The sequence below is a fragment of the Triticum dicoccoides genome, chromosome 4A, assembly GCF_002162155.2.
Source record: "Triticum dicoccoides isolate Atlit2015 ecotype Zavitan chromosome 4A, WEW_v2.0, whole genome shotgun sequence".
In the NCBI taxonomy this organism is placed as follows: domain Eukaryota; kingdom Viridiplantae; phylum Streptophyta; class Magnoliopsida; order Poales; family Poaceae; genus Triticum; species Triticum dicoccoides.
The window spans coordinates 59,189,033-59,215,540 of record NC_041386.1 but is presented as its reverse complement, the minus strand read 5'-3'; the positions used below and the strand labels follow the sequence as shown (position 1 = coordinate 59,215,540).

Genomic DNA, 26,508 nt, shown 5'->3' with positions numbered 1-26,508 from the left:
TCAAAACATCAAAGGATGGCAATACATCATTGGATCATAATATGTGGCATAAAGCACCATGTTCAAGTAGGGATTACAGTGGGGTGCAGGAGAGTGGACCGCGTAAAAGAGATGAGGATGGTGATGTTGATGAAAACGATCACCATGGCGATGATTCCTCTCCCGATGGCACTCCAGCGCCACCGAGAGAGAGGAGGAGAGGTTCTCCGTCTGGTCCTTGGCCTTCATGGTGATGATGGCCCCTCCGGGATCCTCCTCCGTGGCCTTCGGTGATGATGGACCCCTCCAGCAGGGTGCCAGAGAGGGGCTAGATTGATTTCTCATGGCTACAGAGGCTTGCGGCGGCGGAACTTCCGATCTAGGTTATTTTCTGGAGGTTTGGGCATTTATATGAGAGGTTAGCGTCGAGAACAAGTCAGGGGCCCCACGGGAAGTCCATGAGGCACAGGGGCGCGCCCCCCACCCTCATGGGGCCCACGGGACTCCCCTCCGGTAGATTTTTGTTCCGGTATTTTTTATATTTTCAAGAAAAATTCTCTGTTGATTTTCATCGCATTTCGATAACTTTTATTTCTGCACAAAAACACCACCACGGTAGTTCTGCTGAAAACAACGTCAGTCCAGGTTAGTTCTAATCAAATCATACCAAAATCATATAAAACTATTGTAAACTTGACATGAATACTTCATAAAGTATAGATACATTGGAGACGTATCAGCAACCCCAAGCTTAATTCCTGCTCGTCCTCGAGTAGGTAAATGATAAAAGAAATAATTTATGAAGTGTGAATGCTAGCAAGTGCATAAGTTTGATCAATGATAGTTCCAATCACTTTTTCTAGCATCATTATATATCATAACAGTAGCTCAACTCACAAAACTTCTCATGATCAAGTAACAAGTTATTCACATGTTAAAGTATAGATCATAAACTTTCTTGAAAACTAACAAACCGTGCTCTTAGTCGTCAAACAATTTAAATTCATCTTATTTTCGGGAAGGGTCTTTGTAAGAGCTTTGATTCAGCAAACTCCACATACTCAACTATCATTTAATCTTTCACAATTGCTAACACTCATGTGATATTTATGGGTTCGAAGTTTTAATCGGACACAGAGAAAGATAGGGGCTTATAGTTTCACCTCCCAACTTTTTACCTCAAGGGTAATGTCAACAATAATAATTTATGAAAACCTACATCCAAGTGGATATATATATCCGGATCGTTCCAACACAAAGTGCTTGCCAAAGGAAAAAAGTGTAAAAAGGAAAGGTGATGACCATCACGACTCTTGTATAAGGGTAGAAGATAAAAGTAAAAGATAGGCCCTTCGCAGAGGGAAGCAAAGGTTGTCATGCGCTTTTATGGTTGGATGCACAAAATCTTAATGCAAAAGAACGTCACTTTATATTGCCGCTTGTGATAAAGACCTTTATTATGTAGTCCGTCGCTTTTATTTCTTCCCTGTCACAAGTTTGTATAAAGCTTATTTTCTTCGCACTAATAGATCATACATATTTAGAGAGCAATTTTTATTGCATGGACAGATGAAAGCTTACTTGAAGGATCTTCCTCAATCCATATGTAGGTATGGTGGACTCTCATGGCAAAACTGGTTTAAGGGATGTTTGGAAGCACAAGTAGTATTTCTACTTGGTGCAAAGAATTTGGCTAGCATGAGAGGGAAAGGCAAGCTCAACATGTTGGATGATCCAAGACAATATAACGTTTCGAATATAGGAAAACATAACCCATTAAGTTGTCTTCCTTGTCCAACATCACTTTTTAGCATGTCATATTTTAATGAGTGCTCACAATTACAAAAGATGTCCAAGATAGTATATTTATATGTGAAATCTCTCTTCCTTCAATATTCTTTCATGAATTGTTCAAGTGACCAATTCTGCGTTTGCTAACTTTCAATAAGTTTACTATCTATACTTATTACGTGTGAAGTCATTATTACCCATGTTATAAGCATATGAAACGTATATAAATTCAGACTTATGATATTCAATTCATTAAACCATTTACTCATAGGATATATGTGAATCACGTGAGTAAATGACAAACTACTCCAAAAAGATATAAGTGAAGAATACTGAGTAGTCAACTAATTAAATAGCCATGGGAGGATTCTTTTTCATTCAATATTTCAGATCCAATGATTTTATTCAAACAGCAAGTAAAATTGAAAATACGCTCCAAGCAAAACACATATCATGTGACGAATAAAAATATAGCTCTGAGTAAGGTATACCGATAGTTCTGAAGACGAAAGAGGGGATGCCTTCCGGGGCATCCCCAATCTTAGGCGCTTGAGTCTTCCTTGAATATTACCTTGGGGTGCCTTGGGCATTCCCAAGCTTAGGGTCTTTCCACTCCTTCTTCTCCTCATGTTGATATCTCACCGAAAGCTTGAAAACTTCAATCACACAAAACTTAACGGAACTTCGTGAGATAGGTTAGTATGATAAAGAGTAAACCATTCGCTTTGGTACTGTCAAAGACAAGGTTCATAATTGTTCTCACACAATTCCTACTGTACCATATCATTTATACAATTTATATTGAGAAATATAAGCCATAGAAACTAGAAAACAAGCAAACTATGCAATGAAAACAGAATCTGTCAGAATCAGAACAGTCTGTCATGATCTGAACACCAACCATACTTCTTATGCTCCAAAAATTATGAAATAAATTGGTGGACGTGAGGAATTTGTCTATTAATCTTCTGAAAAAAGAATCAATTCAATCTCACTCTTCTGTAAAAATGACAGCTAATCTCGTGAGCGCAAAGTTTTTGTTTTTTACAGCAAGATCACATTAACTTTCATCCAAGTCTTCTCAAAGGTCTTACTTGGCACTTTATTGAAACAAAAGCTATAATACATGATTAATACAGTAGCTTAATCATGAGAACACACAAAAAACATTAAGGTTAAATATTGGGTTGTCTCCCAACAAGCGCTTTTCTTTAATGCCTTTTAGTTAGGCATGATGATTTCAATGATGCTCACATAAAAGATAAGAATTGAAACATAAAGAGAGCATCAGGAAGAATATGACTAGCACATCGAAACCTAACCCACTTCCTATGCCTAGGGATTTTGTGAGCACACAATTTATGGGAACAAGAATCAACTAGCATAGGAAGGCAAAACAAGTATAACTTCAAAACATTAAGCACATAGAGAGGAAACTTGATATTATTGCAACTCTACAAGCATGTATTCCTTCCTCATAATAATTTTCAGTAGCATCATGAATGAGTTCAACAATATAACCATCACATAAATTATTCTGTTCATGATCTACAAGCATAGAAATTTTACTAGTCTCCACATAAGCAAAATTCTTCTCATTCGGAATAGTGGGAGCAAACTCAACAAAGTAACTATCATGTGAGGCATAATACAATTGAAAATTAAAATCATGATGACAAGTTTCATGGTTAACATTATTCTTTATAGCATACATGTCGTCACAATAATCATCATAGATAACAACTTTGTTCTCATAATCAATGGGAACCTCCTCCGAAATAGAGGAATCATTACTAACTAAAGTTGACACTCTTCCAAATCCACTTTAGATTATAGTATTATTCATACTCCAAAAGATATAAGTGAAGTTCATGGAGAATTCTACAATTAATATAGACTAACCAATATCCAAGCTCAAAATATATAAGTGAAGCACACGAAGCATTTTATAAAACCATACTCAAAAGATTTAAGTGAAGCACAAAGAGCAATTCTATAAGATCATACTTAAAAGATATAAGTGAAGCACATGAAGCATTATATAAATCAATGAAGGGCTATCTCATACTAGCATGGTTCTTAAAGAAAAAGGAAAAACACAAAGGACACAAATCATGTGAACAAAACAAAAACCGAGGTATACCGATAATTGTTGAAGAAGAAAGATGGGATGCCAACCGGGGCATCCCCAAGCTTAGATGCTTGAGTATCCTTGGAATATTTACTTGGGGTGCCTTGGGAATCCCCAAGCTTGAGCTCTTGCCTCTCTTTATTCTTCTCACATCGGTAACTCCTCGTTCTTCGAACACTTCATCCACAAAAACTTAACAAAAACTTTGTGAGATCCGTTAGTATACTAAAGCAAATCACTACCTTTAGGTACTGTTGCAAATTCATTCCAATTTAATATTAGCACTTTATCTACTATATTCCAACTTCACCATGGTTCATACCCCCCGATACTACCCAAAGATTCATCAAAATAAGCGATCAACACATAGAAAATAGAATCTGTCAAAAACAAGACAGTCTGTAGTAATATGGAAGTTTAGTATACTTCTGTAACTCCAAAAATTCTAAAAAATATGAAAATTTAAACAATTTGTACAGAAGTAATGTGAAAAAAGTTTCAAACCCATTTAACTTTCCAGTAAAAAATGTAAATTCACGCGCTACAGCCAAAGTTTCTGTTTTTGTACTGCACAAAGTAAACAGGCAATCTAATCACCCTAAAACCAAAGCTTGGCACATTATTTTTATAATACAATGGATATATACAAGGGGATAATTATTTTCAGAGAATCTTCCATGAAATTTTTTACATTGTTTCCATGAGCATGAACACAAGTGTTCAAGGTCGACCTTCACTTATCCAATGCATAACCTTCCAATCACTTCTCTTATTGAAAAAAAAAATTAGGCATGAGAGGCAAGTAATTTTTTTGTATTTTCATTCTTTTAAAAAATTGTATGTTTCACCCACAATTAAACAGAAACAAAGAGGGAAAACAAAATCTACTTAGTGAAGAAAGCAAACAAGCACACACGAGAATATCAACCCCACGCTATTGCTCCCCGGCAACGGCGCCAGAAAAGAGCTTGATAATCCCCAAGTGCAGGGAATCATCATAGCAATTCCCAAAGGTGGAAGTGATAAGTATGGAGTGTCGAACCCACAAGGAGCTAAAGGTAAGATCAATATTCTCTCAAGCCCTATCTGCCACTGATACGACTCTACGTGCACCGAACGTTTGCTTCCAACTAGAAACGAGAAATAAAACTACGTTGTGGGTATGAAGAGGATAACTTTGCATGATATCGGGGAACTAATATATAAAAGTAGGTGATGTTATAATAAAGTTAGAATATATTACTAAATATTATAAATAGCGAGTGTTCCACAATAATGGGTCGGTGTGCGGAATTATCCTAGGCAATCGTTAACAAGACCGGTGGCCGTCATTACAATTTCATATGAGGGAGAGGCATAAGCTAACATACTTTCTCTTCTTGGATCATATGCACTTATGATTGGAACTCTAGCAAGCATCCGCAACTACTAAAGATCATTAAGATAAAACCCAACCATAGCATTAAAGCATCGAGTCCCCTTTATCCCCTACGGAACAACCCCCTTACTCGGGTTTATGCTTCTGTCACTCAAGCAACCCACTATAAGCGAATCATGAACGTACTACAACACCCTATAGTGGGAATCCCTCACGCTTGCATGACACGAAGGGCACAATAAGACAGCACCAAAATAAAACATACAACTCATACCAATCTAGATCATCAATCAACCCAAAGACAAAGCATATCTACTCAAAACACCATAGGATGGCAACACATCATTTGATCATAATATATGGCATAAAGCACCATGTTCAAGTAGGGATTATAGAGGGGTGAGGGCGAGTGGACCGCATAAAAGAGATGAGGATGGTGATGTGATGAAGACGATCACCGCGGCGATGGTTTCCCTCCCGCACTCCGGCGCCACCGAGAGAGAGGAGGCGAGGTTCTCCCCCTTATGCTTCCTCCTCCATGGCCCCCCTGGATGGGGAGGGGTTCTCCCTCTGGTCCTTGGCCTTCATGGTGATGATGGCCCCTCCGGGATCCTCCTCCATGGCCTCCAGCGATGATGGACCCTCCGACAGGGTGCCAGAGAGGGCCTAGATTGATTTCTCATGGCCATAGAGGCTTGCGGCGGCGGAACTTCCGATATAGGTTATTTTATGGAGGTTTGGGCATTTATAGGAGAGGTTGGCGTCGAGAACAAGTCAGGGGGACCCACGGGAAGTCCACAAGGCATAGGGGCGCGCCCCCACCCTCGTGGGGCCCACGGGACTCCCCTCCGGTAGATTTTTATTCCGGTATTTTTATATTTTCTAGAAAAATTCTCCGTTGATTTTCATCGCATTACGAGAACTTTTATTTCTGCACAAAAACAACACCACGGTAGTTCTACTGAAAACATCATCAGTCCGAGTTAGTTCTAATCAAATCATACCAAAATCATATAAAACTGTTGTAAACTTGGCATGAATACTTCATAAATTATAGATACGTTGGAGACGTATCAGGTCCCACATGTTAGTTTACACAGGAAAAAGGTCAGATAAACACAATTTTATGCAGGCGCGACAAGACTCTAACCCGTGAGCGGGAATCACTTGGTTGTGTATGTGTCTGTTAGGGCCTAATGTGTGCGCATGCACGTGTAGCGTGAGAGTGTGTGTTGGTCGTGTGGTGTGTGCATGCATGCGTGCATGTGTGTGTGTGAGTGTTGCGTGCGTGCGTGGCTGTGTGTGTAAGTGTGAGTGTTGCGTGCGTGCGTGGCTACATGTGTTTGTGTGAGTGCACAGAGTGCAATCCGATGCTGAACCGTGAGCAAGTGACCGTATAATCACCGCAAAACGTATATAGTGACCGTAATCAGCTTATTCTGAAGAGAGATGCTCTTCGTTTCTCTTTATTATTACTAACTTTATATATAGTATAAAAATATAAAAATTCATAGTGCGGAATAAATATCATCATGGGCACCATGCAATGCAAATTAACGTTCATACTCCTCCATATAACTTTGTAATGTTGTATATATGTAGAAATTCTAAAATAATTTTTTGGCAACACTTTATTCAAAAGGAATGTTGTATGTGAAATAAACGTGAAGAGAGGGCTTTTTAGATCAATGGGGTACGTGATGTAACATGTGTGAATGTGTAATTGATGTATTTGTCAGGGCCTAGAGAGGTATGTGTGTGTACTACGTATTCGAGAGAGGCATGGATAGAGGGGCCGGCGGGAGGAGGGGGGCGTGGGAGAGATATCACGAGAAATGAGAGAGGTCTAGAGAGAGAGACTAATATGATGTCACGACGAGAGATTCCCTAAGTGTGTATATGTAAGGGGGGGATAGAGGCATGAGGAGATTTTTTGTGTGGTGTCTGTGTTGGCATGTGTGGGTGTGAGAAGATAACGAGGCCTGGGGGCAAAGAGTGTGTCACTGCGTGAGGTCCGGTGGGTCGAGGTGAGGCCCTTGGTTAGGTTCTATCCCGCGCCACATTGGTCGGCCCGTGACGCATTTAGGGAGACCCATGGATGACTTGCCGTACAAGACAACGATAGCAGGACTGTGAAGCACTCTGTGTCCACTGACAAAACCGGCTAGGATTTGTAACCCTGGGTTCTCGGACTAAGGTAACCCCTTATCTCTGATATTACTATCCATCCAACCTAACTTTAAGGGGCATCCTATAGAATGCTCTGCTAGAATCATACTCGTCGATTAGGAAGAGAGGTGCAAGACAATGCGTGAGAGACATGCCTAAAGATAATGTGCGTACAGGAGACACGTAGGCAGGTCTATGTATATTGAAAGGGTCGATGGGAATTGTGCATGTGTATGCTTGTGAGAGGAAGAGTGCTTGTGATAAAGGTTAGTGAAAACAGTCGTAAATGGTTACGAGAGAGAGGGAGGGTTATATCGAGAGCATGTCTGTGAGAAAGACACCTCGGGAGAGAGAGTGTGAGCATGTGAGAGAGACCACCGATGGAGAGTGAAACTACACGTAAAAGACCGATGTACACATTGATTAAAGATATAAATTGTATCCAAATATTAGGATGGGATAATGATATTTGCAATTCGCGTAAGGAACGGTCATTAATCCATCAGACATCTAGATTCTATCGAATTTGAGCATGCCTATGTTATTATTCGACATAATTGATCCACATAGTTAGTATTTTGAACTACTGACAATGCATCGCTTTAGCAATCGAATATAAACGTGAGTATAGTTCATGTTGTGTGTGTAAAGCACATTATACATACGAAAGTTACACAATGAACATTATAAATAGCTAGCTATGAACTATCATACATTTGAATTCAACTTAAGGTGGTTTAAAAAATCGAATTCAACATGAAGTCCATTCAATTATTTGAATTTGATACCATGGCATTTGTAAATCATACCTAAATTATGGGGGCACCAATTTTTGCTCTGATTTTGTACATAATAGCATATATAGTCGTGTACAAAATAGATTCAAATTTAGCTCCTCCATTCCAAAATAATCGTAGTTATAGGATTTTCAAGTGTCAAAATTTCAAAAAGAAGCGGCTAATTTAATGAGGTTTTCAAACATACAAGGTCAAATTTAACGTTGTCTATTTAGGTCAATCCTCAAAGTTCAAGAGTACTGTAAACGTGAATGCTTCTATTTCAAAATTTCGAATGAAGTGCCAAAAGAGCCTCTACTCACTCGAAACCGTGTGAGACCAATGTTTGGTAGTAGAAGGAAATTACTTTTCTAACTCCGACCCGTGAAACCTACCGGCCCGACGTCCAAAGCTCTAAACCGGGGTAGGTTTGTAGCTTCTTCTAGACGCCATGCAACTGCCTCCGAAAAACATTCATACACAATGGCCACCTAAGCACACATGCGTGCGGCCGAAATCGCTCCCGCACACCATTGGCACACCTGGGATTACCATCATACCCCCGACCCGCAGTAGGTCCGAAATTTAAGAGGGGGGTAAAGTTTGTACTTTCCCCAAATTTCAAACAAGTGCGTCCCATCTATTCAAAAAAGCCAAAAACAAGCGCGTCCCAGACCGAAACATGGATCTCCCTTAGCTCCCCCACACCCCCTGTCTGATTCCTCATTCGTACTCCGTGGGCGCCAAAACTACCTCTCCACCTGCCGCGAAACCCCGGCGTCCTCCGTCCGCCACCCCATCCTACCCATCAACCGCCGCCCTCCTCCATCACGCCGGAGCCGATACCCCGACGTCGTCGTCCACCGTAGCCTCAATCGCAACGCCCTCCACGACTAGTAGTTGAAGTCGAGCCCGAGCCAGTTCAACCATGTCGTCCTGCGCCTCACCGCTGCCGCTCCAACTTCGCCACCGTCCACCGCACCGGAGTTGTTCCTACTACATCATCCTTCGCCGCCTCGGATCTGCTTCCCCTTCGCCGACATACGACCACGGCAACACAGTCAACAATTTGGCCATGGGTTCGTCCAAGCCTGCACCCTCCTCCGAAACATCGGTTCCCCTGGCAAAAAGAAGAAGATCGCCGCGACATGTGGAGGAGACCACACCGGCAACCGAAAATGGTACTCCTCTTCCCTTATTCGTGCAAATCTTACGTGTCTTCTTGCACGGTATTCATCCCACAGAAGACACTAGTTGACCGCTTCTTCTTGATACTAGATACTCCTAGTAACTCACGATGCACAAGGTTTCTCCTCATATACTATTTCACCTTAGCTAGAGGTCCGTCACCTCCCTGGATTTCAATTCCTGGTCAGTTGATTCCTAATTGATGGAATCATTCCCTGGCGTAACAGGCGCTAGTCCGCCTATTACGCCGGGGAAGCAGCGCCTCGTGTTTATCTTAGGGGCATGTGGGGCCTAGAGCTACTGGCGCCCGATCTGGAGGTCGGCCGGGATTAAAGGGATGGCCTGGGGGCGCTGCCAAGCACGGTGGTGGTGTGAGGTCGAGGGGAGGGCAGGGCGATGGAGGCAGGGGTCTGGGCCGGTGGTCGCTGGCGGTTCGAGAAAGATTGTCAACAGTGACTGGCGGGAGGTAGACGAAGGCCATCTGCCCGTTCCTTATAGATCGGACGGTTCATAAAAAAGTCGACTGACCTATTTATTTTCAGTCGACTGTTATCTTGATAGGACCACATGTGGTGGTGTGCTGGAGGAGTACCTGCATTTCCTGTGCTCATATATTACACGGAGTAGAATGCCATGCAATGCTGTAGAGCTATCATATGTCTCCTGTCATTTATTTTTCAGCCACCTACTATCTGCTACTTTTATAGTGCACTAGTTCTGCACACACTTCACCCATAATCTTACTATTGTGTTTTTATGCAAGGGTATTTCGGACTCTGCCTTCACAGAAGCAGAAAAGAAAAGAGAGAAGGCGCTCGTGCTTGCTTCGCGGGTAGGCGAGACACGTGTTTTCGCTTTAAAGGTTGGATGTTTAACAGATGGAGATGGTAACGTAGCTCTGGAGTTGATGATCTCGCTCGCCGTGAACTACCATCCCAGGTGCTTGCTTTAACTTCACGGTGTCATATCTGGTTGCATGTTTCATATGGTGTCTAGCTTGTATTCGAAAGGCCGAAGTCGGTCTTTAGCAAGATAAGGAAAGATATTTTTTACATGAACCACCATCCTGGGAGCACCAGAAGACAAATAGCTAGTCAGGGCACTGGCCGAGCCAGTGACAAGCCCAGCATAGGCATGCATCACCTGGAAGCCAACTAAAAAGCCATGATGGTGGCGAAGCAGCCCGCCTCCCACCAGGCTCTCACGTCCTAGATGATCATGCTCACCACTCCAGCCGGATGTCTAGCTTGTATTGCTTCCAATTTGGTTAAATTGCATCTGCTTAGCTTACACACTATACCTTTGAATATGACATGCCTTCCTGTTTTGGTACATACTAGTACATTTGTCTATTAACCATGTTCTTACATCAAACTAATGTTCTTGTGTATCCCTCATCAATCACTTATGATGAGGCAGTCAGGCCAGTGGACTACTGTGATAAAAGATCCTCATTTAAAGAATGCAACATCAGCCTCCCCACATGATTCTCAAGAAACAACAAGGCTAGATGAAGATAGTGAACGTAGCTCTATAGTTGATTACTGCATGTCCCCTACACTAGCATCGCAGGTGCTTGCTCTAACTTGGCAGCGTGATATATGGTTACATGTTGCATATGGTGTCTAGATTGTAATTCTTCCAATCTAGTTAAATTGCATGTGCTATTCTACTTAGTTTATACATTATACCTATTAATGTGACATGCCTTCCTGTTTTTAGTACATAGTACATCTGTCTATTAAGCATGTCCTTACATAAAACTATTTTTTTGTATCCCGCATAAATCAATATGACGAGACACCTTTAGTATATGCAGTGTGATATTAGTTGCATCTTTCATATGATTTATAGCATGCGCTGCTTCTAATTTGTTGAAATGCCATTTATGATGGGACGCTTTTAACTTGGCAGAGTCATATTGGAATAGGTATTAAAATACCGACGATCGAATCTCGGGCAAGTAACATACCGATGACAAAGGGAACAACGTATGTTGTTATGCGGTTTAACCGATAAAGATCTTCGTAGAATATGTAGGAACCAATATGAGCATCCAGGTTCCGCTATTGGTTATTGACCGGAGACGTGTCTCGGTCATGTCTACATAGTTCTCGAACCCGTAGGGTCCGCACGCTTAAAGTTCTGTGACGATTGGTATTATGAGTTTTTGTGTTTTGATGTACCTAAGGTAGTTCGGAGTCCCGGATATGATCACGGACATGACGAGGAGTCTAGAAATGGTCGAGACGTAAAGATCGATATATTGGACGACTATGTTTGGACACCGGAAGTGTTTCGGGAGGTTTCAGACATATACTGGAGTACCGGGGGGTTATCGAACCCCCCCCCCCCGGGGAGTATATCGGGCCTAATGGGCCTTAGTGGGAGAAGAGGAGGGGCGGCCAGGGTAGCCGCGCGCCCCCTCCCCCTCTAGTCCGAATTGGACAAGGAGGGGGGAGGCGCCCCCCTTTCCTTCTCTCTGTCTCTCCCTTCCTTCTCCTCTCCTACTCCTACTTGGAAGGGGGGAGTCCTACTCCCAGGAGTAGGACTCCTCATGGGGCGCGCCATAGGAGGTCGGCCCCCTCCCCCTCCTCCACTCCTTTATATACGGGGAGGGGGCACCCCTTGGAGACACAACAATTGATCATTGATCTCTTAACCGTGTGTGGTGCCCCCTCCACCATAATCCACCTCGATCATATCGCAGCGGTGCTTAGGCGAAGCCCTGCGTCGGTAGCTTCATCAACACCGTCACCACACTGTCGTGCTGACGAAGCTCTTCCCGGAAGCTCTACTAGATCGTGAGTTCGCGGGACGTCACCGAGCTGAACGCGGAGGTGTCATACGTTCGGTACTGAGGATCGGTCGATCATGAATACGTATGACTACATCAATTGCGTTGTCATAACGCTTCTGCTTACGGTCTACGAGGGTACATAGATGACACTCTCCCCTCTCGTTGCTATGCATCACCATGATCTTGTGTGTGCGTAGGATTTTTTTTGAAATTACTACGTTCCCCAACATAAACTGTGGAGGGGGGCACCGCACATGGCTAAGAGAATTCTTGGTGTGCCTTTGGGGTGCCCCCGGCCCCCGCATATAAAGGGGGGAGGAGGAGGCCGATGGCCAGGAGGGGCACGCCATGGGGGGAGTCCTACTTGGACTCCTAGTCCAAGTAGGATTCGCCCCCCCCCTTCCTTTCTCCACCAGAGGGAATAGGAATGAGAGGGAGAGGGAAAGGGAAGGGGGCGCCGCACCCTCCTCCTTGTCCTATTCAGACTCCCTAGGAGGGGGGCACGCGGCCACCCCCGCGGGCTTCCCTCTCTCTCCCTTAGGCTCATGTTGGCCCAATACTTCCTCGGGGGGTTCCGGTAACCCCTCGGCACTCCGAAAAAATACCCGAATCACTCGGAACCATTCTGATGTCCAAATATAGTCTTCCAATATATGAATCTTTACCTCTCGACCATTTCGAGACTCCTCGTCATGTCCGTGATCTCATCCGGGACTCCGAATAAACTTCGGTCACCAAAACACATAACTCATAAATACAAATCGTCATTGAACGTTAAGCGTGCGGACCCTACACGTTCGAGAACTATATAGACATGACCGAGACACCTCTCTAGTCAATAACCAATAGCGCAACCTGGATGCTCATATTGGCTCCTACATATTCTACGAAGATCTTTATCGGTCAAACCGCATAACAACATACATTATTCCCTTTGTCATCGGTATTTTACTTGCCCGAGATTCGATCGACGGTATCATCATACCTAGTTCAATCTCATTACTGGCAAGTCTCTTTACTCGTTTCGTAATGCACCATCCTGCAACTAACTCATTAGTCACATTGCTTGCAAGGCTTATAGTGATGTGCATTATCGAGAGGGCCCAGAGATACCTCTCCGATACACAGAGTGACAAATCCTAATCTTGATCTATGCCAACTCAACAAACACCTTCAGAGACAGCTGTAGAGCATATTTATAATCACCCAGTTGCGTTGTGACGATTGATAGCACACAAGGTGTTCCTCCGGTATTCGGGAGTTGCATAATCTCATAGTCAGGAATATGTATAAGTCATGATGAAAGCAATAGCAATAAAACTAAACGATCATAATGCTAAGCTAACGGATGGGTCTTGTCCATCACATCATTCTCTAATGATGTGATCCCGTTCATCAAATGACAACACATGTCTATGGTCAGGAAACTTAACCATCTTTGATTAACAAGCTAGTCAAGTAGAGGCATATTAGGGACACTCTATTTGTCTATGTATTCACACATGTACTAAGTTTCCGGTTAATATAATTCTAGCATGAATAATAAACATTTATCATGATATAAGGAAATATAAATAACAACTTTATTATTGCCTCTAGGGAATACTTCCTTCAGTATACGATCGATGACCATTTCCTAATTTATGTAGTTATGCATTGAGATGTGCAATGTGATGTTTAGTTACTTATGTAATGGATGTTTAGTTCAGTTATGTGATGAGTGTAATTTTTACGCTCATCACACAATTGTTTAATCTGGTATATCTTATCAAATCTGAGACATTCCCTCCATTATTGCCACTAATAAATAATGAATGCAAGACATTGCCAAATCCTCTCTTTATTTTGTTTCCACATGAAAAGATGCCATACATGAATAAAAATCATCATTTACAAGGAAAGAAGCAAAATGAAGAATGAGGAATTAAATGGAAGGCTCACAAGTACAGACAGAGCAAAAAAACGACGTATTGTACGAGCGCCAACGTTCATACCAGGTGCCAGCGGTGCCATTGCATCCAATCCTACCACTTCTATAAAAGGGCTAGCACGATAATTGAAGGAAATATGCCCTAGAGGCAATAATAAAGTTATTATTTATTTCCTTATATCATGATAAATGTTTATTATTCATGCTAGAATTGTATTAACCGGAAACATAATACATGTGTGAATACATAGACAAACAGAGTGTCACTAGTATGCCTCTACTTGACTAGCTCGTCGATCAAAGATGGTTATGTTTCCTAACCATAGACATGCTTTGTCATTTGATTAACGGGATCACATCATTAGGAGAATGATGTGATTGACTTGACCCATTCCGTTAGCTTAGCACTTGATCGTTTAGTTTGTTGCTATTGCTTTCTTCATAACTTATACATGTTCCTATGACTATGAGATTATGCAACTCCCGTTTACCGGAGGAACACTTTGTGTGCTACCAAATGTCACAATGTAACTGGGTGATTATAAAGGTGCTCTAAAGGTGTCTCCGAAGGTACTTGTTGGGTTGGCATATTTCGAGATTAGGATTTGTCACTCCGATTGTCGGAGAGGTATCTCTGGGCCCACTCGGTAATGCACATCACTATAATCCTTGCAAGCATTGCAACTAATGAGTTAGTTGCGGGATGATGTGTTACAGAACGAGTAAAGAGACTTGCCGGTAACGAGATTGAACTAGGCATTGAGATACCGACGATCGAATCTCGGGCAAGTAACATACCGATGACAAAGGGAACAACGTATGTTGTTATGCGGTTTGACCGATAAAGATCTTCGTATAATATATAGGAGCCAATATGAGCATCCAGGTTCCGCTATTGGTTATTGACTGGAGACGTGTCTCGGTCATGTCTACATAGTTCTCGAACCCGTAGGGTCCGCACGCTTAAAGTTCGATGACAGTTATATTATGAGTTTATGTGTTTTGATGTATCGAAGGAGTTCGGAGTCCCGGATGAGATCAGGGACATGACGAGGAGTCTCAAAATGGTTGATACATAAAGATCGATATATTGGACGACTATATTCGGACATCGGAAAGGTTCCGAGTGATTCGGGTATTTTCGGGAGTACCGGGGAGTTACGGGAATTCGTATTGGGCCTTAATGGGCCATACGGGAAAGTAGAGAAAGGCCTCAAAGGGTGGTCGCACCCCTCCCCATGGGCTGGTCCGAATTGGACTAGGGAGGGGGGGCGCCCCCTTCCTTCCTTCTCCTTTTCCCTTCCCTTTCCTTCCCTCCTACTCCTACTACTTGGAAGGGCTCCTAGTTCTACTAGGAAAGGGGGAATCCTACTCCCGGTGGGTGTGGGACTCCCCTAGGGCGCGCCATAGAGAGGGCCGGCCCTCCCCCTCCTCCACTCCTTTATATACGGGGGCAGGGGGCACCCCAAAGAGACAATAATTGATCACTTGATCTCTTAGCCGTGTGCGGTGCCCCCCTCCATCATAATCCACCTCGACCATATCGTAGCGCTGCTTAGGCGAAGCCCTGCGTCGGTAGCATCATCGTCACCACACCGTCGTGCTGATGAAACTCTCCCTCAACACTCGGCTGGATCAGAGTTCGAGGGACGTCATCGAGTTGAACGTGTGCAGAACTCGGAGGTGCCGTGCGTTCGGTACTTGATCGATCGGATCGTGAAGACGTACGACTACATCAACTGCGTTGCGCTAACGCTTCCGCTTTCAGTCTACGAGGGTACATGGACAACACTCTCCCCTCTCGTTGCTATGCATCACCATGATCTTGCGTGTTCGTAGGAATTTTTTTGAAATTACTACGTTCCCCAACAGTGGCATCCGAGCCAGGTTTTATGCGTTGATGTAATATGCACGAGTAGAACACAAGTGAGTTGTGGGCGATATAAGTCATACTGCTTACCAGCATGTCACACTTCGGTTCGGCAGTATTGTTGGATGAAGCGGCCCAGACCGACATTACGCGTACGCTTACGCGAGACTGGTTCTACCGACGTGCTTTGCACATAGGTGGCTGGCGGGTGTCAGCTTCTCCAACTTTAGTTGAACCGAGTGTGGCTACGCCCGGTCCTTGCGAAGGTTAAAACAGCACCAACTTGACAAACTATCGTTGTGGTTTTGATGCGTAGGTAAGAACGGTTCTTGCTCAGCCCGTAGCAGCCACGTAAAACTTGCAACAACAAAGTAGAGGACGTCTAACTTGTTTTTGCAGGGCATGTTGTGATGTGATATGGTCAAGACGTGATGAGATATAAGTTGTTGTATGAGATGATCATGTTTTGTTGAAGTTATCGACAACATGCAAAAGCCTTATGGTTGTCTCTTTATTGCATAAGATGAAAGTGCCAAATAATTGCTTTACTTTATCGCTATGCGATAGCAATAGTTGCAAGAGCAATAGTTGGCGAGACGACCATGTGACGACACATTGATATAGATCAAGATGATGGAGATCATGGTGTCATGCCGGTGACGATGGAGATCATGACGATGCTTTGGAGATAGAGATCAAAGGCATAAGATGATGATGGCCATATCATGTCACATATTTTGATTGCATGTGATGTTTATCTTTTATACATCTTACTTTGCTTAGTTATGACGGTAGCATTATAAGATGATCTCTCACTAAATTTCAAGATAAAAGTGTTCTCCCTGAGTATGCATCGTTGCCAAAGTTCGTCGTGCCCAGACACCACGTGATGATCGGGTGTGATAAGCTCTACGTCCATCTACAACGGGTGCAAGCCAGTTTTGCACACGCAGAATACTCAGGTTAAACTTGACGAGCCTAGCATATGCAAATATGGCCTCGGAACACTGAGACCGAAAGGTCGAGCGTGAATCATATAGTAGATATGATCAACATAGTGATGTTCACCATTGAAAACTACTCCATTTCACGTGATGATCGGTTATGGTTTAGTTGATTTGGATCACGTGATCACTTAGAAGATTAGAGGGATGTCTTTCTAAGTGGGAGTTCTTAAGTAATATGATTAATTGAACTTAAATTTATCATGAACTTAGTCCTGGTAGTATTTGCATATCTATGTTGTAGATCAATAGCTCGCGTTATTGCTTCCCTATATTTTAGATATGTTCCTAGAAAAAACTAAGTTGAAAGATGATAGTAGCAATGATGTGGACTGGGTCCGTGATCTGAGGTTTATCCTCATTGCTGCACAGAAGAATTATGTCCTTGATGCACCACTAGGTGACTGACCTATTGTAGGAGCAGATGCAGACGTTATGAACGTTTAGCTAGCTCAATATGATGACTACTTGATAGTTTAGTGCACCATGCTTAACGGCTTAGAATCAGGGCTTCAAAGACATTTTTAACGCCATGGAGCATATAAGATGTTCCAAGAGTTGAAATTGATATTTCATACTCATGCCCGTGTCGAGAGGTATGAGACCTCTCACGGTACTTTGCCTACAAGATGGAGGAGAATAGCTCAACCAGTGAGCATGTGCTCAGATTGTCTGAGTACTACAATTGCTTGAATCAAGTGGGAGTTAATCTTCCAGATAAGAGAGTAATTGACAAAGTTCTCTAGTCACTATCACCGAGTTACTAGAACTTAGTGATGAACTATAATATGCAAGGGATGACAAAAGTAATTCCCAAGCTCTTCGTGATGCTGAAATCGACGAAGGTAGAAATCAAGAAAAGCATCAAGTGTTGATGGTTGACAAAGACCACTAGTTTCAAAAAGGGCAAAGGGAAGAAAGGGAACTTCAAGAAGAACGGCAAGCAAGTTGCTGCTCAAGTGAAGAAGCCCAAGTCTGGACCTAAGCCTGAGACTAAGTGCTTCTACTGCAAAGGGACTGGTCACTAGAAGCGGAACTACCCCAAGTATTTGGCGGATAAGAAGGATGGCAAAGTGAACAAAGGTATATTTGATATACGGATTATTGATGTGTATTTTACTAGTGTTCATAGCACCCCCCCGGGGTATTTGATGCTGGTTCAGTTGCTAAGAGTAGTAACTCGAAACAGGAGTTGCAGAATGAACAGAGACTAGTTAAGGGTGAAGTGACGATGTGTGTTGGAAGTGGTTCCAAGATTGATATGATCATCATCGCACACTCCCTATATTTGGTGTTCAACACTAATCCCCCCTCAACACTAATCCCGAAAGTATAGGGAGGGGGCGTCCCCTTCCTTCCTTCTCCTTTTCCCTTCCCTTTCCTTCCCACCTACTCCTACTACTTGGAAGGGCTCCTAGTTCTACTAGGAAACGGGGACTCCCCTAGGGCGCGCCATAGAGAGGGTCGGCCCTCCCCCTCCTCCACTTCTTTATATACGGGGGCAGGGGCACCCCAAAGAGACAACAATTGATCTCTTGATCTCTTAGCCGTGTGCGGTGCCCCCCTCCACCATAATCCACCTCGATCATATCGTAGCGGTGCTTAGGTGAAGCCCTGCGTCGGTAGAACATCATCATCGTCACCACACCGTCGTGCTGATGAAACTCTCCCTCAACACTCGGCTGGATCGGAGTTCGAGGGACGTCATCGAGTTGAACGTGTGCAGAACTCGGAGGTGTCATGCGTTCGGTACTTGATCGGTCGGATCGTGAAGATGTGCGACTACATCAACCGCGTTGCGCTAACGCTTCCGCTTTCGGTCTACGAGGGTACGTGGACAACACTCTCCCCTCTCATTGCTATGCATCCCCATGATCTTGCGTGTGACTAGGAATTTTTTTAAATTACTACGTTCCCCAACAATAATCGCAAAGGAGCATCGCCGAAAACCTCCATCTCCGCACCAGAAGCTATTTTTGAACCCTTGCCGCCGCCATTTCCCATCTCATCTCCATAGCCACCACCATCACCATCACCGCATTAATCCATCTCCAGGTTAACCATACTTGTAACCGTGTATTGCATCTGGCAACCATTGTAAGACATATTATCAATAAAACATTTCTCTTTATGTCTTTTTCAATGATTTCTTCATTGGATCCGATCGCCATGTGTGAGTAATTCTTTAAAGAAATGGGTTGAGACATAGCCTTCTAACCCTATGTGTTTGTATGAGGGATCGATAGAATGACTTTGAATAACTGTTATGTATGCGTGAAATAAAATATCATCATAGTTGTCTCTTGTCTCTTTCTCAATCTTCGACCCTGTAAATACACATGATCACGGAGTTTGATCAAGGAGATTATTTGGGACCTCTATTATTTATATTAGGTCCCCAAAACATTTCCAGCATATATATCATTATTTGGTATTGCTCCAGTAACCCCGAGACGCTTCCAGTTTCTCTTGAAACAATTTATTTTATTCCCAAATCTTTTCTGCTAATGTTTTCTCATATTCCTTAACTCCTACAAAACTCAACACATCATAATCCCTTAAGCATGTGACCCTGCAGATTCGGTAAAATATAGACATGAATGAAAACACCATTCGTTCAATGATCAACAGTGGAACCATTGACATCCACATTGATCCCTATACTTACACGAATGATATTCGAGTGAACCATCGATTATTATATGTTATTCCCTTTGCTTTGCGACACATTACAAAACTCGAGGCGAGATATATTGGTATCCCCGTGGGAGCAACACATGCTCACTATATCGATCTTTCCTCGTTATCTGTTTCATTCTCTTTTCTCGTTCTCGTGTTCCAGCATCTCCGTGATCAATTCACTCTTTGTATGGCTAGACGATGAGCCGTCACACTAAGAGGGACATAAGAATATCTCTCCGACATCGACAAAGCAAATCCCAGTCTCGAGCTATCTAGTTTGTCATCATACGTTTCCGATGAACCCGTAAGTTGTCGTTATGATCACCCTATTACGGATGACGTTTGGACCAACCCCAAAGCGCAATGTCCAGTATGGAGTACCTTGATGCTCTCATGGTCTAAGGAATCATACATACGTTAACTCCTGCATTATGAACTATGGGCTCTATACAATATAATCTCTAAGCATGACAAACAACTTGGGTCAATTTAACTTGAGTGATCTACCAACATTGTGCTCTCAAATGTAACTGGCATATCCCCATGATTAGGAAACCAGAATCATCAAATTAACACTTGAGCTAATCTTAGAGGCAAGAATAGGAAATTGGTTTTATCGTTTATACTTCTACATGTGCTAATGAGTTTTCCTCTGAAACGCATATTAAAGAACCACAACAGTTATATCAAAGTATATAAACATTAACAATAAACTTAAAAATAAATAATATAGGTATTATTACCTTTGGGCATATTCCCAACAACAATCCCCCTGCTCTTATATTTCTTTACAGAGGGAGTAGATGCGAACATGCTCCTAGGAGTGTCATTGATATACAATTTGTATGTGAACCACCGTGGTGGGTCCGCCCCGAGTGAGAATTTGAGGGGTTGTTTGATTCCTAGCAATGATTTCCATACATTGTCACACCTCAAATTAGGGATGTTTTGCAAAGTCGGGTGGGTGTTCGATTTTGGCCACATGCCAGACAAGATTGTTTTCAACAAAAACACCATGTATGCTGAAAACTTTAAAAAATGGCAACACTCTCTTAGGCAAGCTAAAATGTGGCTAAGAATATCGGCACTAAGCATGGTAAGTTTAGCAAAATTCATGTGGCAAACTATGACAAAGCATCCAAGTAGGATATGGTGGACAGAAGCGCGGGCATGAGGAGAAGTTTAACATGTCCAGACGCTTGGGCATTAATTTCTGTTTTCCAACCATGGAAAGTGGACGTCATTAGCCATGGAGTAACTGGATTAACCCCCTTGGTGGTATCGTTAGGTGAGAGGATCACAAACTATATATGTGGCTAGGGAACAATATGGACAACTGCATGAACCATTAATGATTAATGCCAACTATTGCAGGCAGTCGGAAAGCGTCCGAGACCCTCTCCCCTTGAGTTTTTTTGGCAAGCCCTACTGCTAAACTCTATTCTAATCTCCCTAGCATGCCCAATAAACGTTTGACATTCAAACGATGATTAATGCAAAGGGAGTGCTGCTGCGGATGAGGAAGAGGAGGAGAAGGCAACGAGAAAACTCATTCTTTGACTCGCTAACTAAAGACATGGAGTCTAAGGGAACGTTTGGATTTGTAGCCATCCTTACTTGCTAGGCTAAGCTCATCCAACTAAGTTGAGCTGTAGCCCACTAGAACATGATTCATCATTTGGTTGTAAGACAACGAAGCACGTTCTACTCAGTTAGTTGTGATATTTTAAAATAGAAAGAAAACTAGAAATGCAAGTAAACAACTATACACCTTCCTTAGACCGCGGGTTCATTAGCGAGCAGTTTGCATGATGAAATCACATGGTTTCTCCATGCCTGCCCGCGTGAGAGAGCCACTTTGGCTTGCCTCCATTGGTAATCCTTTGTTTTTGCGGGGAGTTGGTAAGCCTTTCCTTGTAGTAGTAACCGACAAAATCATCACTAAAAGCTAGCGTTTTCATGTTTTTAAACGACACCAAACGACAAACTTTGCATGGCAAGTCTAGAATAGTCTTTGCTATACATCCAAACGCCGTACCCTTGAATTTTCGATGGGAGTTCCTACGTGTGCGTACCACGCATGCACAAGCGCATCCATGGGATATATGTGCTCTCTTCATAGATCCAAACATACCCTAAAATACTACCAGCAAAACCCATTGAATAATTTTTGCCTTGTTTCAGGCCTATCTTCATCTGAACCTTCTGTCGTTTTTTTAGGCTGCAAGTCCCCGTTTTACACCAAAACCAGATTTTTTTTGAGACAAACAAAACCAGATGAAGGGAGTACATTTTTTTTATGACGATCGGATGGAGGGAGTACATGAAAGCCGTGTAATCTGATCACGGGCCAAAATGGACAAAACCAAAACCCTAAATTCGAGGCCTGCCTGACTAGCCCAACTTTGGGCTTGTTGGGTGGCATTGAGTTAACTGAGCCCTCCAATCATATCGCCAAAACTCGATCTACTCGCAGTATCACAGTTCTCCTCGCCTAAATCTCCCTCCTTTCTCCCGCTCTAACCCTAATCCGACAATGGCCTTCGACATCGACTCTCTTCCTCCCCTCCTCGGCCCCGACCCCGACTCCGACTCCGACTCCGACCACCTCCCCCCGGCCCCGCGCCGTGGCCGCCCTCTTCGGCCTCCACCGGCGCCGCGGGTGGAACCCTCGCCTCCGGCGCCTGCCAGGTACGTGCGCGCCTCGTTCTTGTCCTTCTGCCGTGCGAGATTTTTCGTGTCGTGATCCCTTTCTGGTTTGCAGGTGCGAGGCTACCCCCGCCCCGGAGGGCACCGGCGGAGCGGCCCAGCAGGTGCGGTTCTTCAACGTCTTATATGCGTGGTTATTGGAAGTTGCAATCTTTGCAGATTCCATCTTCCTGGGTCTCGGGGATGGCTTTAGGCTTCATAACCACATTTCTTGTTAAGCCTTTCTTTCGTGGATGTGCCACTGCCCATGAATTCGCTTATCTCGAAAGGAAATTTTGTTTTGAAGTTTGGCAAGTGGACAATTGTGGTCAGCACGGGCTTTCCCCAATTTTTGCATCCCTGCATCATCTGTGGACCTAATTCCGTCCACATTTTCAGCCATAAAGATTACTCCATCCGTGTCATAATCCATGCCTGTCAGGGCATTGCCACCTTCTCTTAAGATGGAGTATATATATATTTTTTGAAGTAGGGAGGTGGCAAATATGTCATGTATCCTGATACCTCACAAACATTGCCGTGCCCTGCTTATCTAGCTACCCATTTCCATGCAATTGCTTTGACTATGCCTATGAACCTTCTTTTATCACCTGATAATGAAGAGAACTTTGTTCTACGTGCGCACTTGCTGAAATTAGTACCATACTATTCATTACCAAGTTGAGCCATTCAATGATCTGCTCTTGTAACCTTTAAATGTGCCAAGATCTTTCCTACGAAGCAACGGTAGTGGAGCTGCTTAGCAACATGTTAAATTACTTATTGACTTTTGGATCGTGCTTGTCATATTGCAGAGTTGGCCAGGGTTACCAAGGGGTGTGGAATTTGACCCCAGCGACAGTGATCTTCTATGGCATCTGGCTGCAGAAATGGGGAATGGCCTGGCTCATCGTCATCCATTCATCAGTGAATTTATTAAATCTGGTGATGAAGGTGCAAGATTTGGCTGTACCCATCCTCGAGATATGCCAGGTATGTTTACTCTTTATGGGATGTATTTACCGAAAATGCACCTTGAGACATGGTGCCAGGCAAGGTCCATATCTTCACCGTTCAATCCTCTAAGATTCATGCTTTATTCATACAACGATTCACGTACAAACTCAGAGGGAAATGGAACGATGGTGTATTAAGGTTGTATTCCACAGCGCAGTAATGACACAGACCCACCTCATTTATCCACTGGCGACACACTCTCATTTAAGCTTAGCAGCTGTTCACAGATTTATGCACCAGGGATTTATTACCTCCACCTCGCAGCTCCCCCTCTCTCATTCAGTCATTCTTCTCCCCTCCCCTTCTTCCTCCTCTTGTTTACCCTCGTGCTCATGTGCTGCTGTATGCATATGCACAATAGTTCATCGGCTCCTCCATGGTATCTGAGATCCAATCATAATGTGTACAATGTTGTGTAGGATCATTTGATTGTTGTTAGCGGGATATGTCAATTTTGTTGGGCATTTCATGTTTACGGTATGTATTAACATTGAATAGGGACAATGCTGAACAGGACCGTCTTCATTGCTCTCCTCGCAGCAAAAGCATGCCAGCAGATTAGTGCCTCTGATGAATCAGTAGAGCACAGTGATGGCCTAAGGTCTGGCCATGTAATCTTTTGACCAAGCAATGACTAAACAACGCTCCCAGTTCCTAAATTCCAGCTCTGATCTCTCTGAAATCCTGCTACACTATATTTCTCTCCCAGTTGGTTCAACCTCTTAGTCATTTGCATGGTCCTCATCCATCTCCACTGAAGACGGCCACTACCCTAATGGCCTAATCAAGAATCCATTGATCTATTAAGAGGATAACTATGTAAAAGACGATAGATTATATCTCCCTCCTCTATGTAGTTTATTTCTTCTTAATCAGCATCAATCCATAGCGAGTTATTAGCTTTAATTATACATAGCGGGTTATTAGTTTTAATTATGCACACACTGCCAGAGACAGAATTTATGTACCAACCGTCTGGACAACTACTAATTAGTACATAGAACTTTTTGTACCTCATTATTTCCCCTCTCACTTATTACTCTCGTTAGCCGGACGTAACAAAGACCCCATCGACGTTGCGCATACTAAATATTGTCAGTGCATGCACTATCAATGCAAATCGTACATGTTGCTGCTCAGTCGCCAGTGTCAAGGTGCTTTGTATAGATCACCCTCTGACGAATCCTCCTCTGTCACCTCAACCACAGTGTCTAACCGAGTAGTATCAGCACTGAAAACAACTAAATCCTGGAACTGAGCACAACTCCACGATCCAGACGGATTACCATCTGTCCATCTTCTCTCCTGCTAGAAATTCCAGAAAATTTGTGCAGGATTGTTAGAGAGAGATGCAATCCAGTTAATGCAGACCGTTGATGTGTCCATTAATGGTAAGCGTGTACACAAACCAGTTAATCCAGAAAATTTGTATTGACGGTCTGCATTGACGGTTTGGATTGGTAGAGAGAGATGCAATCCAGCCAGAAAATTTGTACAGGATTGGTAGAGGGATTACTATCTGCCATCGATCTTTATTTGGATTCCAGTTAATGCAGACCGTCGATGTACGTATTGCACTGTTTGCCCAGGTATTACTTATTTGCGTAACAATCGGCTCCGCGTCGTATTCACTAAGCAGCTATATTAAGTAGGAATCTGCATGCACTGGGAGACAGACTTTATATCATCCTCGCTTGCCGCCATGTCCCAAAAGTCCACTCTGATGTATTTACATCTCTTGTTTGCTTGTTTTGTCACTAACTAGCAATTGTACATTTGGCTGCAATCCTACAGGTATGAGGCAAGATGGACATGCATTGTACTTCTTTCACAAAAAAATAAACTTAGACAACAATGAGAATGACAAAGATATCAGCTGGCAAAAAAATGGCCCCTCTAGATCTATTATCTTGGATGGGGGTCTACGAGGTTGCAAGGAAACATTTGCCCTATACACCTTCAAGAACAGCCCTCGGAGAACTGATTGGGAACTACATCAATATTATATCAAAAACACAATGGAGAATGAGGGCGAACTAGTGCTTTCAAAGGTATTCTACAAGTCACAGAAAAGTCATTGTGAATGCGCTGCAAAAGCTTCTGTTCAATCTGCACAGGTATTATTTGTTCTTACTTCCATTGGTACATCACAGTTAAATTTTCTCGTGAGGGGGTGACCATTATTATCTACACCATTTTCATCTAGTATTTTGGTTACGCAGTCTCATCACGCACTGGAAACTGAAAAGTTCCCCTTTCAAGTTGGTGAAAGTGGCACCATGAAATTTACACAGTAGTTAAAAAGAAGAAGAAATGAGTTGCTATTTATGATTGTGCTCAACAGTCAATTAATGGTGGGTTTCAGTATTTGACTGTTCACATCATAATCATATGCATAGTTATTTTTCAAAGATACCAGGAATACATACCATAGTTACCAGATTCGCTGGGAGGGGCCTCGAACTCCGATCTATATTGAACGATCCAGATCAGAGTTCGAATTCGCTCGGTTCGATCTGAAATCGCTGTCTGATTTGTCAAACGCCAGCGGGGACTAGATGGCAGCCTAGACCCGGTGGCCGGCGCAGCAGACGGTGGTCTGGCAGTGGCCAAGATCCGGCGGCCGGTCTGTCGTTGTCGTGCAACAGCAGCCCCTCCTACTCTCTGCGGATGCACGGCGGAGGACATGCTACTCTCCATCTACAGGATTATGAGCAGGAGGGGATTACAGGAGAGAGCAGCGGCGACTTCCGGTTGTTGGGAGCTAGCAGGGAGAACGAGCAGCATACGCCGAATCGCATGGAGGCAGTGGCGCTGGCTTAAGCTAGAGGCTATCGGGAACTACTGGAGCAGGTCGTCGCCTCGTGGGCCTGTTTGTGCTGGGCCAACCTACATTCTTTTCTATTTTTCATTTAGTATCGATCTAGGATCTTCTGTGGCCATTTGCATGCGAATCTTAGTAGCCTTTTCTGAATCCAAGATAACAAGTATGCTAACCGGAGCTAGGATCTTCTGTGGCTATTTGCATGCGGATCTTATAGTAGCCTTTTCGAAATCCAAGACAGCAAGTTCGTGAACCGGATCTCCAATTTGCGGATCAAAGAT

The 26,508-nt window shown here is 43.3% G+C and overlaps 1 protein-coding gene across 1 annotated transcript in view; it reads left to right on the top strand.

The window, feature by feature from the left end:
• Nucleotides 1-22,162: 22,162 nt before the first annotated feature.
• Nucleotides 22,163-26,508, top strand: part of LOC119284965 — a 9,355-nt gene continuing 5,009 nt past the window's right edge. The window contains exons 1-4 of the mRNA XM_037564152.1: nt 22,163-22,389; nt 22,463-22,511; nt 23,202-23,379; nt 25,198-25,520. Of these exons, the coding sequence (XP_037420049.1) occupies nt 22,235-22,389; nt 22,463-22,511; nt 23,202-23,379; nt 25,198-25,520 (705 nt within the window). The 5' untranslated portion in view covers nt 22,163-22,234. The remainder of the gene's footprint in view (nt 22,390-22,462; nt 22,512-23,201; nt 23,380-25,197; nt 25,521-26,508) is intronic.